Below are 15259 nucleotides of genomic sequence, written 5' to 3' on the forward strand. Positions count from 1 at the left end.
TGTATTCTTCTTCTTTCTGTTTCAGGTCTGTTGATGAGCAGGAGAGGCCTTTTGCTCTCGGGATGCAGTTCGTCTTGCTCCGGACTCTTGGTAAGTGCACACACACACACCCACATCTAGACTGAGCCTTTATTTGATACGTTCACTTCAGTCTGTGGAGGTAGACTCATCTCCTTGATCCAGCTGGAACAATGTGGCGTTGATGAAGCCTCGGAAACGGTTGAAGCCTCTCAGATGAGCCGTGCAACTGATTTTTAGCTCCATTTGGATTTGACATCTGTTTCATTCATGCAGAGCAGATGCACTGTGTGATAACGAGACAGACTAAAGAAATATATTTGGACTAAATTGCCCTAATAAGTGTACAAATATCAACACACTGCAGCTTTTATTGGCCTGTGAGCAGTAAAGCGTTTGTATCACTCAAAGCTTAGAGTCGATCACTTGCTTCGGTTTCTCCAGCTGCTCTGTAATCTTTCATCTCGAACACACTCGGTCTTGTCCTCGACCTCTCCTTTTCTCGGGGATATAAAGGCATAGAATTTGTAGCGAGGCAGGAACGCCGCACTGCTGTGGACCTCTGAACCTTTGGGTGTGTGTGTGTAGAGACGCCTGAGGGTCTCACTGTGCTAACATGCCTCTGATCCCTGTGGTATGAGTGTGTGAACGTGGAACCGTCAAAGGACCTCACTCATTTATCAGAGGAACTCGGTGTGTGTGTGTTACATGGACCCTATAAAATGGTAAAATACAAACTAGAGTAAAGGTGTGTGAGAGCTTTTACATTGGAGGCAGTTCGATTAACACAGCTGTATTTCTGAAAGCAAACTGGTGCCATCCAGTGGTAGGACACATGAACTGCAGCACATTCGATCCACAGTCCTGCTCTTTGTGATGTTATTATGTAGCACCTGGTCAGCTGCATTAAAGTGTCCTCTCCTCTCTCCTGCTCCCTCAGCCTACATCCCCACGCCCATCTACTTTGGCGCGGTGATAGACACCACCTGCATGCTGTGGCAGCAGGACTGCGGCGTGCACGGCTCCTGCTGGGAGTACGACGTCACCGCCTTCCGCTTTGTCTACTTCGGCCTGGCGGCCAGCCTGAAGTTCGTGGGCTTCATCTTTATCTTCCTCACCTGGTACTCAATCAAGCACAAGGAGGACCAGGCCGAGCGCTGGCGCCAGCGCCTCCCTCCGCTGGGCACCGTCAGCGAGCTCATCTGCCACGCCGGAGGTCATAAGAGCCACGCCCGCACGCGCTCCTGCCCCGTCTTCATCCCCCCCCGGCCCGACCCGCCCTCCGCCCTGTTGCTTAATCGCGGCCACAGCAGCCTCAGTTGCCCCGGCAATGCCCTCAAAGCAATAACCCCGCCCTTCCTGTTGCCACAACACCACAGAGGCTCCGCCCATGTGTGAGATCACACCTAGCCTCCCTCTCTGGGGCTCATAGTGACACGTGCCTTCCCTCTTTAGTTCCTGCACCGCACGGTGTCTGTCCTTTACACCAATCAGACACCAGAGCGGCGCTCTAAACTCTCAGACTGACAGGCACAGACACCGGTACACCGACTGGTCGCCCAGCATACTTTAAGGGCTGCCCGTTGTCCTCAATGATGAACGGAGGCGGAGAGAAGCTCAGGCCGACTCGTCTTCTTTAATTCCGAGCAAATCATCAGCTGCAGCCGCACACAGCATCCACAGAGGGTCACGCCTCCATGTTTAAGGTTTGGAGCCTGTGAAGCCGACATCACATGGTGCTACAGTTAAAGGGCGGGGCATTAGAACCTCTGTACTGGGAACAGACAGATGACTCAAACACACACACACACACTACGACTAAAGCACAACTGACAAACCTGTACTATGCAAGATCCAGTGTACAGCTCCTCCCCTCTCAGTACTGTACAGCTCTGTATCCTCCTCCTCATCACTCCCCCCCCTCACAGTCCTTACCAGCCACTTCACCTTTTCCTGACAGCTGGGAACAGATCCGCCTTGTACATTTTGAGCCATTCCTCCCCCCCGCCCCGCCTCCTCGTCTCCTTCCTCCCTCACAGTGCCTCTCAGGCTGTCTCGACCAGTCCGCTACGCAGCTGGCGACCAAATTTAAGTGCTAGCTACTGATAAAGCCAATCACTGTCCTCTCAGCTGAGGGACAACAACTCCCCTCGGTTGTCCTCGTCGTTCAAACGCTCGGGGGGACAGTAGTCACCTGGTGATCAGGTCAAGCATGTAGCCTCAACGGTACAGCGTCTCGCGTCCGAGAATAAGAATCACACGTCGCATCACGCATCATTATATTATAAGTACAATAAGAATTAGCCAAGTGGTGAATAGGAGGAGAGGACGGAGACGAGGGAGGTGTCTTCATCTGTGAACATGTGCTGACGCTACTGTGTGTTGTAAAATGTGATCGTACTTAATAAATACTCAAGACCGGGGAGGAAAGAAATGTGACAAACACTGCTGTATGGAAACAATCCGGAGCGGACGGGAAGGCGATTTGGTGAAGGTGAACGGACAGAATAATGGTTGCATCATCTTGGCTTCGTATGGTAATGGCTTCTCCATTCTACTGGTCATCAGATGTACATAGTAGTTATCTAGTAGTCTAAGCTTTTAAGACGTAGAGCAGCAAGCATGTAAACGACAAAACCCCGTTTTTCTTAAAAGTGGAATCTGACGTCGATTGTTGTTAATTGGTGTCTGGGCGACCTCTAGTGGACAGAGACGATTGTGTGAAGGCCAGTGAATGTTGTCGGACCTACAGTGCTATGGAAATCTTGGTTAAAAAGCTTAAAATTGTCGATTAAATATTCTGCGAATCTCTGGTTTCTCCTCCTGGGATAACTAGCAGCAGCTTGGACTCGGTTGCGTTTAGTCGTCTTCGGTTCCGAGCGAGCGGGCAGCAAACGAGCGTCGGCCCCTCTGAGAGTCGTTCACACCTCGGGCAAGGTGACCTCCCGGGGACTCGTGAACGGAGGCGTAAACTGCTCTGTAATTGACTCGGGCGGCAGAAACAGTTTTCGCCTCCGTGAAACGACCCTCAGGTGGACGCCGGCGTGACTCTAAGCGGCCCCTCGGACACCTGCGCCGAGGTGTGAACGACCCTCAGAGGACGAAGGCCTGTTTACTTCCCACCCGCTCAGAAACGAAGACGTTACTCGCACGAGAGGCAGGAGTGTAACCGTGCCTCCGAGCATAGAAACCATAACAAAACAAACCTATCGGGACGTAGATTTGCTTATTAAACATGAAAGCTATTGTAATTCTCAGTCACATCTGTATCAATGGTAGTTATTACAAGTTTGCACAAACGTTAAGAACCTCATTCAGTAACTACGTTGAAAGTTGAGAACATTTTTGGCCAAGATTCATAGTATTCTGCCAGGTAATGATTATCTAATGGTAATGGAGACGACCGATGCCAAACTCTTGGGTTTTAATCTTTAGTATTATCGTGAATTATAATTAGTACCTCAAAAGGACATATTCTCAAGTGATCATGTAAATACTGATGAAGCAAACGAAGCATATTATCGAGCTCACACATAGTTAGAAGTGTATTTATGGACTAACTCAATGTGACTATGTAGTTTAAACAGGAACTTAAAAACTACGAAAATCTAAACGGTGGATTTGTCTCACGGTGCCTGGACAGTATTACGCACAGGACGGGTTGGGAGGGGAATTTATCGCCACGCGTTTACCTTTTCTTTTTGGTCAATGTGACAAAGTTAGATATAGTTGATATACCGAATTTACCCACAATGCCCCTCTCGCCACGTGTGGTGATTCTCTACCCTTCTTTCCCTGGAATTTAAAGCTCAAAAGCACCAACATTTTAAAAAGTATCTGAATCAAGACTGTGTGTTAAAAGAAATTGAAAGAAATGTTGAAAAAGTTTTTAAAAATCAGCCTATTGATGTGAAAATTCTCTTCTGCATATTGGGACTGTTGCTAGGCAGAAACTGTGATCATGTCCTGACTTCCGGACCGTTTCCATAGTTCTATCCGGACAGTAGGTTGATATTTTGGGGGTAGAAGGGTAGAGAATGGGCCGATGGCGGCACAGAGATCCTAGTGAGGGTGAGACGCAGCGAGGCAGAGGTTCGCCCACGTGTCTGCCTGCTGCCGCCCTCCGTCCTCCCCCTGTACTGTAAAAGCTCCCTCAGCGGGATTCGGCGTCTCCGCTGCGGAAACATCCGGACAAAACCCTCTGACACAGATTTGCTTTGCCATTTTTCCCTCCATCAGTATTTTGAACTGGAAGCGAGTTCATCTCACGGACAGAAAGCTGAGCTCTGGTTTTGCTTTGTGTTCCTCAGGAGCTGAAGTCGAAAAATTGATGTTTGTGAACACTTGGTTTACAAATGCCTTGAATACTTGATATTTGTCATTAAAAATGGAACAAAGGAATAAAATCAACTCGCCTGTGTGGTCGTCAATGAAGAAGAGTGACATTGAAACAGCTGTGAAGGTTGAAAAGGTTTATTTCTTTAACAGCTTCGTGGTTTTCCTGAAACCAGAGTTGTTCTTCTACACACTTCTACACACACTGTCGCACCAGTTTCTAAACACAAAGTACATCTCGGCACCAAGAGTACCGACCAACGGCAGCGACGAGCCGCCGACAGAATAGTTTACACATTTTCGCCTTTAAATTATTGGCCTTGGAATATTTGAGCTTGACACCGTGGCTGTGCGGTGACATCACCAGATTGTTAGGGACCGTACAGTTTCACGCCGCTTGAATTTGAGCCACGTGCACAACACTACACTCACGATTATCAAAGCACTACAAACATACAGTACAAGATTAATTTGGTGGCATTTGGAGGAGAGTTACAGAACAAACACGTGCTCCTGACCCCGTTATGTGATCAACCAATCCATTTAAAGGCCTAACCCGCTAACTAATCACCACAGAGTGAGTTGTAAGGTTGGATTCTTTGCTTACTCACCCACTTTGCTGCAGCCGGTCCAGTCAGACGGCATCACTGTCACTTATAAATGGAGGAAAATTACTTCAGACGGCATTGATTGTCTAAAATCTTTATCAAACTGCTCGAGCCGTATTCATAATTCTGTAACTTTTCCCCCTGAAATGCCGATCCATTTACCATCTTAGTAGTCAAATAATTTCATAAGAATCCAAGGTTTAAAAGTGCATTCGGGGTAATTTTGCCATAATCTACCTGGTGAGTGACTGTGGAGGGTTAATAGTTTGGGGGGTTTAACTAAAGACGACTAAAGCTAATCAACGATCACTCGGCTGTTTGAATGATTTCACCGCTCACTTGTTTTTCATAGAAACATATATTATAAAACATCAATGGTGTTATCCATCTGGAATTAATCAGTTTAATCCCAACACTTAAATTTAGCTGCATTAAGGCTTTATTCTTTTCTAAATATATATTTGAGAAAAAAAACAATAACACTGCTTACTATTAAATGGAGGCACCTGTAAAAAAATAAACAATAACTTTAATACTCATTATACAACATCTGACTGACGGAGGTGGCATCTCTCACCACTGGCAAGCTCATCTCCCAATCACTGTCTCTGTGTCTCTATGGCGACCGGCAGCCCGTTGGCCGGCCAGCCTCAGAGGGTCTGATTGAAGGGCTGAGAGCCGCTGCCCTCGTAGTCCAAAGTGAGGGGCGGTGCTGCCTGAGCCAGCACTTGCAGTACCGCCCCGACACTCTGCGGGGCGCCAGTCTGTGTGGTGGGGGGGCTCCCGGTGGCGCTGGCTTGGACTTTGGGCCTCAGTGTCTGTGGGGAGAGGGGGAGGTAGACCTGGGCCTGGAATATGTCCTCCTCATCCTCCTCGGGGTCCAGGCCCGGCCCCGAGCTCCGGTCCGGGCTGGCTGCCTCTCTGTGGCCCGGCCCGGAGTCCAGCAGGGTCTGCAGGCTGTTGTGAGTGCGCAGCAGGATGTCGTGCCGCGTCTCCAGCTCCGTCAGCCCGTTCCCGCTGAACGCCTCCCCCTCCCCCTCCAGCTCCTCCAGCTGCGGGGCCACCGCGTCTCTCCTCGGCGGCGAAAGTGACGTGGCGGAGACCCCGGTTCTTCCTGCGAGCCTCTCGGGGAAGTCGTTGACAACAGATTCCAGTTTCCTTTCCAGTGTGGGTGGCGGTGACGGAGTTTGGCTGGGGGCGGGGGTGGCGGGGCGAGCCGGGCCCGGCCAGGCGTCTTTAGCTGGGGTCAATTCATCTCCGCTGCCCTCTTCTAGGCCTCCACCCCCGGCCCCGGAGCCCAGCTCTGGCAGAGAGGAGTCGTCAAGCTTATTGGTTTGGTTGGATTTCGTAAGAACGCGTCGCAGTGCAAACATTTTATCTACATCCTTCTGGAAGTTGGCCCAGTCGTCTGGGCTGGGGCTGTAGTCGGGCCTACATTCATAAAGGCTTTCGTTTATGCTATACAGATCCTCCAGTCCCTGCCAGTTCACCTCCTCGTCCGTCAAGTTAGGCAGCTTAACCCTGTCGTCCGTCCCATGCTGGCTGTGTGCTGGCGGAGAGACAGAGACAGGCAGAGACGGTCAGTCTGGAGCGCAAACAACCGGGAAGTGTTTACACGTTTGCTCAGACAACATGCAATCATGCCCAGCTTCTGGCTCGCACTACGGCAATCAGCTCCGCGGGGTCTCAGCGGCCCCAGCAAAACACACACACACACAAGCACAAAAATGCGCTCACACACTTGAAAGCAGCATTAGACAACCACAGCACCCACACTAAGCTCAAGCCATGAGTAGTGCAAATGCATGCTGCTTTAGAAAATCACATTAGAAAAAGGAAAACATTTAATGAACGGCTTCATCACAGTAAACACACTGACTGAGCTACACAACATAAGTGCGGGCCTGGCGTGGATTGAAACACACACACTCGGGCCACCTGGAATAAATAAAAAGGTTTGCACGGCAGCAAAGGGACAAACTCATCAGCGAAACAGGAAGAGAAGCAGTGGCGTCGCCCCGGGAGGGAGAAACAAAAAAAAGGAGGACGAGGAATTCAAAATAGAGGCAAACAAAATGTCTGGTGTCTGCGAGCTGGAACAAAGTGAGGAGAAGACAAGAAAACAATCGGTGCTCTGGCGTCTGGGGCGTGTTTTCTCCTAGCTCCTAGCTAACATGTGAAGCGCTAATAAAGGAGAAGGGAGCTGCTTGTGGACTCACAGGAAGGAGGAGAGGCTCGGTCTCCTCTTTGACCACTTTCGATGCTGCTGCTCCCTGGTAAGCAGGTGCCAGAAACAAAAGAGGTAAAGGGGCAGAGATCAGAGGTCAGGGGTCAGGGCGCTAAGCTAATGCCACGAGAGCAAAAAACAAAATAAGGCTGCGGAGGATCAAACTAGGTGGAGGATGATGATGGTGGTGATGATGAAGCTGACGTGTGAGGTTGTGATGCACGCCTGGTGGGGTAGTTGGGTGGTGGGGGGGTTTATGCGGTTTCATTCACGTGCGTTTGATGCTCCATACGTCTTCCTTCTCTGATGCAGCCATGCTACGCTACGATGATGCTACGATACGCTAGATGGATGAACTTTGACCAAAACACACTACAGAGGCATGAGGGGGGCGGGCGGGGGGTGATGGGGCACCAGAACTCGGATGAATCGAGAAAGTCAATCGAGTGATAGCGACATGGCGCCCCCCCCTGACACACACACAGAGGCGACAGCTGCTCGATCGAGAGAGAGAGAGAGAGAGAGAGAGAGACATGTTAGGACGTGTTAGCGCGTCCCCCAGCATGCAGCCACACACCAAGCACTGGCACTCCACGGATGGTGATTAGTGGGAATGAGGCAAGTTCAAGCCCATGCAGGTGTTAAAGAGAAGCCACTGAAGAAGAAACAAAAATGGTTTGGATACCTGTGTGGCTCATAGCTTCCTCCATCTTTACCTCCTGATCGGAAAAAATGAGAGCAATTGATTGTTAATGCTTGGAGTCAGAGGAGACGTGGGAGGGAGAGAGAAGAATGAAAAATCAAAAAAAAAAAAAGGTTCATTCACATTGACGTTTTCCTTCATGCACAGCTGCTACTGCCTATGGAGAAATGCAATTATCAGGTGATGGGGAGGAGGAGGAAGAAGGGAGGGAGGAGTGCAAGGAGGAGAGGAGCTTTCTGGGGATTTGGTTGAGGAGAACTGGGAGGAAAAGTTTTGGGACGGTGTGATTGGGTTGAGGCCGGAGCAGAGGAGGTTTGGAGAGTTCAACTGGAAAGCAAAACACACAGGTTCCTCCAGCCAGGTGATAATGGCCTTCAGCTCCATCACACAGCTGAGAGAGAGAGAGCCCGCTGGATCGGGATTTTCCAACCAAAACAACCGCCTGATGTGACCGTGGCGGCGGCACTTCATCGGTTTTGTAACGTCGGTTTCCTGGCGTCCTAACCGTAGCGAGAGATTTTTTTATTTCTTATTTCCTTCCTCCCCCGGCTGCTATGTGACATGTTGCTGGCACGGCTTTAAGAAGGGCAGCTTTGCCAGAACTGAAACAGAAATCGTTTTTTGGGGGAGAGAGAGAGAGGGAGGGAGGGAGAGAGAGCGACCTGGCTGCCTCCTATCTGCCACATCGCCTCTCTTGCTCTCCAGCTAAACAAGGCCGCACATAGATCTGAGGTCGACTTGGACGCTACTTCGCAGCCCTTGCCCTGACTGTGCGGTGGTGGTAAAAGCGTAATAATAAGCGCGATGCGTGACAGCCTCAACTGACGCGCTGACAGCGTCCTCAGAATAAAATAGCTAACACTCGTAACGGGGAGGAGGGGAGGGGAGGGGGACATTTGTAACTCGACCTAAGCGAGCGGTCGTTTTTGTTTTGGCAGGGTTGGATATGAAAGAGATAAATGCTACATGCAGAACAATATTCAACTTAAATCACAGGCTGGTGTAGGCAGGCAACAGCTCCCAGGAGAGGAGGAGGCTCTGGACTGAGAAAGAGAAGAAGGAAGTCGTCACTGTGTAGGTGTGTGTGTGAGTGTGTGTGTATCATCATCGAGAAAACATCAACAACAGGCATCTTGCAAGTGATGACTCCTTGACCTCCACCTGAAATTGTGGCATACTGAGTGGATCATCCCCATACACATGCAGCATGCAGGTACGTACTCTCTCACACACACACACACATCAGTGAGACTGAAACAGATTCAAGACGCAGCTGAAGACTAGAATGGCTCAAACTTCAACTTCTAACTCATTCTTCTGTGCAAAATCTGTTTCAGTCTGTCTCTCTTAACCCGCATCACTCCTGTACAGATCAGGTAGACAGGTAGGTGTGGAACAGAGAGGCGTAACATGGGTTTACCTGTGTCCAGGCCTTTGGGCCGGGGGTTACACTGCTTGTACCCTTGGCAGCTTCTCATCTCCATCAGCTGGGCGTGGAGAGAGTTCAGCACGTCTCGGTCCACCGTGTACACCGCGTTGGTCAGCTGCACGAAAACGCACGGGAGGGGAAAATGTCGTTTTCGGATTTCCCTGCTGTCTCAACATGCAACATTCCACAGTCTGGCTGAGGAGTCCACTCACCTGATAGGGGTCACTGTTGAGGTCAAAGTACTCCAGGAAGCCAGTGGAGAACTCACAGAACAGTGTGTTGTGGGTCTCGTTGATGGTCCTCAGGCACCAGTAGGTGTTGTTGTTGGAGCTGGTGCACGCACAGAATCCACCCACTGCACAACAACAAGTGGCTCATAGTTGTTATCTGTATTTTCACTATTCAATGCTGAGCTGCCATTTAGAACTAATGTATATGCTTGTGAATCAGTTGTAAAGACAAAATTAAAGGAAAAGTAAGCTAAACTTTCACAGAAATGGCAGAAAGGAGCTTGCAGTGTGTGCAGTACACCTACGTGACCAGAAGGGGGCAGTCTGCCAGTGGTCGTTGTTGTGGGTGAAGCAGGTGAGGCCGGGCAGGCTGCAGTAGTCGCCCTGCTTCAGCCTCTTCTTCTCCTTCCTCTCCTTCTTCCTCCTGCGGATCTCGTTGTACAGCTGCGCCCTGCCGTCCACTTCCTGCGCCGCCTCCCTGATGGACAGAAAATCGCCCGAGAGTTTCAGAGAATGTAATGCGGATGACATCAGCCCCCTGTGCCGTCTGCTGCCAGGAACCACAGCGCTGGAAATCCTTTGCAGGGAAACTTCCAGAAGGCATGGCTGGTGCCAGGACATGACAGTCTGTTTACTTTCATGTTTAAGCTCTTTACTATGTCCAATTTTCTCTGCGATGACATTCTAGCCACTGTCCCTCTTCCTCTCCGCCTGAACGTACAGGCGGGGAACAGCTGCTTCATATTGGCACAAATCTGTTCTCAATGTTTCTTGATGCAAGCTGATCACTGTGTTTGAGGGATCGACTGATTTCCCCTCTGTTGAAGTCATTCTATCTTTCCATGCTGCACAGTCAATCACTGCCAGACACACACGCACACACACGCACACGCACACACACACACACACACACACACAATACATTTGATTGCCATACATCTGCTTTGGCATTTAAAAACTCACAGACGGATCAAACACACGTCACATCACAGTGCAACTACACACACACACACACTAACACACATGCTGGAATGAAGGCGAGCTACACTGACGTCACAACATCAACAACACGTCATGCAGGGTCCATGCAGGTCTCCATTAATGATTAGACGGCATCGGCAAGTGTAAAGTCAAACGGTGTCATAATGTGGATTCACACACTGCAAGCCGGTTACAGAGTTCAGTCAGTATTAATGGTGATGGGGATGCTACTAAATGGGGCACACTCATAATGGATTGGGAATTGAAACTCACTTAAATGGATGGAGTTGATCATTCTTGTTCTTCAATCTCACTGCCTTGTTTCTGTCTCCTTTGCTATAATAGCTGCTTTTTATAAACAGAGAGAGAGACTAAGGAATGGGACAGAACACGTTCCTCTGTGGAGCCCTGAAGGGCAACAGAGAGAGAGAGAGAGAGAGAGAGAGAGAGAGAGGAAAAAAAGGGAATGTTTGAGGTGAAATTTGGGAAGACTGACCTCTTCTTGCCACAGTCGCACTCGTCCGGTCGCCTCCTCTTCAGGTGGCCTCTGACTTCCCGCAGGTGTTTGATTTTGTCTTGAAGTGCTTCGATCTGTAAGGGGAAGTACAACAAATATGAACGATCGCTCCTTTAGGCAGTGACAGGAGACGTGAGGGTGTTGTGAGACGTTGTGGGTGGCTCACCTCCTGGTCCACGTAGCTCTTATGGTCCTTCCAGGCTCGGGAGGACTGGTAGATCTCTCTCTCGCAGTGGACAGAGTCGTTCATCAAGATGTAACACCTGAGACGGACACACAAACACATTACATTAGACAACAATCCTCAAAATGATGTAATATCATCCACAGACGAGTCTGTCAGCTTTACGGGCGTTAGGTGTTGAGCTCTTACTTGTGTGTGACCTTCACAGAGTTGGGGTATCCCACAGCGTTGGTGTCGTCCGCCAGCATCTCCTCTGAACCGTCGTCCGCGACAAACCCGGGCTCCTCGTCGGTGCTGTGGTGTCGCTTTGTGATGACGCGAGGCCGCACGGCTGACTGATCGTCCGCCTGCAGGTCGATGTCGTATATCTGACCTTCGAACTCTACGGACAGGGACCTAGTGGGACGGGTGTGGACGAAACGAGGCCGATAACCTGTAGAGGGAAAAGAATTCATTGAGTCCAGCAGAATTTAGGCACAATCATACTTTATTTATCCATTTATTTTGGTTCCCCGATGAACAATAAGTAAACTGTTCTGTTTGTCCTCTTGTTGCAGCGTTTCAAAGCTACACTAGATGGCATCCAAACATTCTAAACCACAATCCCAACAGCACAGACGAGACAATGTCCACAGAGCAAATTCCAGGACTATTTGTCTTCTTCAGCGCATCTGTCTTCCTTTAGAGCATAAATAAACCATTATAGAGACTAAGGCCTTCGCACACGTTCCTATTTCTCCATCCCATTCTAAGAAACAGACATCAATAGGATGGAATAAGGAAAACAAGGCTGAGCTGAAGCAGACTGCTCCATGTCCTCTCCCCTTCCCTTGAACCTAAACACTACCCCATCTCTTCCCTCCAGGTCTAGGTGAACTCACGTTGGCCAGATGAAGAAGAGAACTGTCGGGAGCGACGGGCGGCCCGGGAGCTTTTGTAGAGAGCGTCCCCGCAGTCGCAGCCCCTCTGTCGGGTGTCGAAGCTGCTGCCGCGGGGCTTCAGGCTGCGGGCCCTCTTCCTGGAGCCCTCCTTAGATCCACCTTTGCACTTCTGAATCCTCCACTTCCCCGTGATTTCCTCCACACAGTGCCACTTCTGTCAACAACAAACAAAGCAACAATGACGCTCACTCATGATTCTCTGTGCCACATTATGTCCATGGGCTCCAGTCCCACAAAACGGAAAAATGCACTTATCTGTAAATCAGTCTCCATGTGACTAACAATGAAAATAAATTCTTCAATAAGCAAAGTACAGCTGATGTTCATGAGGGGAACAATGTAATCTCAGAGGCTGAAACAATGTCTCCATTTTGCACTGATTGTGGAGATTTCCAGGGACAAAAGTGCTTCTGACAGCTCTGTCGGGCAAAATCAGAGCCTGTGGGAAAGACTGGAGTCCAAACGCGGTGAGAAAGATAAACCAACACGACCACATGAGAGGAGTCGGCTCTGTCTGGTGTCTGAGAGCAAAGTGGGAACTGCTATCAGCCTCGCTGCTCCAGTGGAAACGCCGGTGCCAAGTGCGTCACAAGTCTAATTGCATAAATACATAACCGTGCGTTCATCCTCGCCGTCTCTCCGAGCGCTGAAACGCAAGTTGGAGCTAATTAGTGCGAGCGGTGCCGCTGGTTAGGCCTGGGATAAATGGAAGAGACACATCTGCAGAGCACAGCGCAGATGATCAGTGCCGAGTGTGGGAACAGGGGTCCAAACAAAAGACCATAAGGCGGATCGAGTTTCCTTTGGAGACTCGTATAGTGACGAAGAGCTCAGGGCCCAGAAGAGCTGTTATATCAGCGGGCTGACGAAGAGGGAGGGAGGGAGGGAGGGAGGGAGGCAGAGTGATATAAGGAGAGAAAGATGCATTGTCACTCCGGGGACGAAAACAATCGCGGTCTTTCTCTATCCTCCAACCTCGCCCTTCCTCCTGCTAATGCTTTCAAGGCATGACGGGCCAGAAGAGTGCAGGACAGCAGAGAGGGCTGGAGAGCTGAAGAGGAGGAAGAGGAGTGCGGTTTTAGCTGGGAGCAGACAGGGACGATTATTCAGGCGGAGACATGAATGTGTGGAAGTGGAAGACCCCAAACCGCCACGAGTCGTTCACACTGTCACGTCCCCGTACACACACAAGAGAGGACGCCGTCTGTCTCTGCTGTAGCCACAACAAACCGGTTGTTGTCATGGCGGTGCTATCACATGACCAGAGCCCAGATACCGCAAGAGCTGCAGGTCAAACACAACAGAGGATGTGCTCGCCCAGGAACACGCCTCTATCTGGAACCGCCACCGTGTGGTCGCCATCACACTAAACTCCAGTTGTTGTTGGTTGATGTTTTCTTTTCCTATTTTTCAAAAATCAAAACAGATTTCATTGTAAATTCATTTGGAATCTTCTTCGGTACGGCGGTGGAGTTTGATGTTTCTGAATCGAAAGTCGGAACTTTGTCGTTTGCGAGGAACAAAAGAAGGAGCAGACAAAGAGATGGCACAGCTGAACGATGGACGAGGATGAAAGAGTGTGTGTCTGTGTGTGTGTGTGCCTTTTTCCACGACAGCAGAACATTGTAAAGATCCCCGTCTCTCTGTTCACTGGGAAGCTTTAACTCTTGCCAAACACACACATTTATGAGCAAATCTTTTCCTCTGTGTCGTACAGAAACAAATTATGCTATACACTGTAAACATCACAGCCACCAGAACACACTCGCACACGCAAGAGACCCTCACACACACTCTACACTGAGCCTGACCTCCACTGGAACTGCTCCTTTGCTGTCTGTAAAAGCCCATTGTTACGCGCACACACACACATATTTCTGAGAGCATAAAGCCGATCTGGGTCTCATTAGTCGGGCGCTCTGCCTGCCATTTAACGGTACCTGAGAACCGTAACAGCGTGTGTTGTTATGCGCCGCGTGTTTCAAGGCCGCATAAAGCGCTTGGCTGCAGGCCTGAGAGGCAAAGTGAAGGGCACGGATGAAAGAGAAGCGCCGACAAATTGATCGACCACCAAACGGTATTAAAGAGTCCAATTATAAACTCAGGGATGTGAATGTGGCTTCTTGATTTGAGAACAGTTCTGTGTGTGTGTGTGTGTGTGTGTGTGTGTTACCTGTCCAGGCTGTTCGCAAGGCGTCTGGAATTCCGCCTGCTGGCACGTCTCTCTGACCTTCTTGTACTTGGGCAGGCTGTTGGTGTGCGGCGTGCTCGCTGAGTCGTCCTTCTTCCTCAGGATCTTACTGCAAAGTATTCAGAACGGCAACTCATTAGATAAGCTGCTGCTACAGTGAAGTGACACAGTCCTGATGTGGTTACTCTGTGTTTTATAGCTTTTATCAGGTTGAAGTTAAGGAGTCCAGCGGTCATTATGAGGGATGTATGGATCGTAGGATGCAGAGATCGACCAATCAGAAGAGAGACGTATCATAACATAAGTCATAAGTGTTGTTCTCATTCAGAGGCATCGTTCTTCTCCGTCATGGCAGTGGTGTGTGCTTCTCATGGCTGCGGCGGCTGAATGGACGGGTTATGTAGCGTGTGTGTGTGTGCCAACAGAGGGTCTGGGCAGGGTGCTCAGCTCCAGGCCAAGCTGTTTGACCTTGGCTTGGCATCACACTCCCCTGCCCTCCCCCTCCCACCGTCTCCGCCACCAGCACCGCCGCCGGGCCTTGCCAAGCCTACGCTAAGGCCATGCCAACCCCCCCCTATCCCACACACACACACACACACACACACACACACACCCCTGCCAACACGGTCTGGCTGCCCGCGACCCACAGACAGAATGACGGCGACAACGTAGCAGAGAACAACCTGTCCCCTTCAAGAGTGAGACGGCTGTCTTGTCCCATCCTGTCTGGCGTACTGTGCGGGCGGGAAGACAGCCAACGTTCACACACTAGCTTGGCTGTCGTCTCTCGGCCCAAGCCAAAGGCCGATTAAAGAGCTAACAGTTGTCGTTGATGTCGCTCTCTGATGGCTGCGTTACGCCGACGATGCGATTCTCTAACAATCCAGTCAGTCAC

General features: G+C 50.1%; 2 protein-coding genes across 6 annotated transcripts in view; one reads left to right on the plus strand and one right to left on the minus strand.

Moving 5' to 3' along the window:
- slco5a1 (solute carrier organic anion transporter family member 5A1) overlaps window positions 1–4202 on the plus strand; it is a 34630-nt gene extending 30428 nt beyond the window's left edge. For all 3 annotated transcript variants that reach the window (XM_076171339.1, XM_076171340.1, XM_076171341.1), the window contains exons 9-10: window positions 26–90; window positions 959–4202. In XM_076171339.1, coding sequence (XP_076027454.1) covers window positions 26–90; window positions 959–1416 — 523 coding nt within the window. In that variant the 3' untranslated portion in view covers window positions 1417–4202. The remainder of the gene's footprint in view (window positions 1–25; window positions 91–958) is intronic.
- Window positions 4203–4475: 273 nt separating this feature from the next.
- Window positions 4476–15259, minus strand: part of sulf1 (sulfatase 1) — a 33420-nt gene continuing 22636 nt past the window's right edge. The window contains exons 10-19 of one of the 3 annotated variants that reach the window (XM_076171301.1): window positions 14347–14473; window positions 12114–12327; window positions 11422–11665; window positions 11215–11311; window positions 11028–11122; window positions 10805–10876; window positions 9856–10028; window positions 9533–9675; window positions 9312–9435; window positions 4476–6510 (exon numbers count right to left, since the gene is read on the minus strand). In XM_076171301.1, coding sequence (XP_076027416.1) covers window positions 5612–6510; window positions 9312–9435; window positions 9533–9675; window positions 9856–10028; window positions 10805–10876; window positions 11028–11122; window positions 11215–11311; window positions 11422–11665; window positions 12114–12327; window positions 14347–14473 — 2188 coding nt within the window. In that variant the 3' untranslated portion in view covers window positions 4476–5611. Of the gene's footprint in view, window positions 6511–7873; window positions 7908–9311; window positions 9436–9532; window positions 9676–9855; window positions 10029–10804; window positions 10877–11027; window positions 11123–11214; window positions 11312–11421; window positions 11666–12113; window positions 12328–14346; window positions 14474–15259 lie in introns of all 3 variants that reach the window. The other 2 variants (XM_076171300.1, XM_076171299.1) reach the window with 2 other exon arrangements.

The sequence above is a fragment of the Genypterus blacodes genome, unplaced genomic scaffold (assembly GCF_046128005.1).
Source record: "Genypterus blacodes isolate CSIRO-AG114 ecotype Tasmania unplaced genomic scaffold, CSIRO-AGI_Gbla_v1 ptg000245l_1, whole genome shotgun sequence".
NCBI classification, from domain to species: Eukaryota; Metazoa; Chordata; class Actinopteri; order Ophidiiformes; family Ophidiidae; genus Genypterus; species Genypterus blacodes.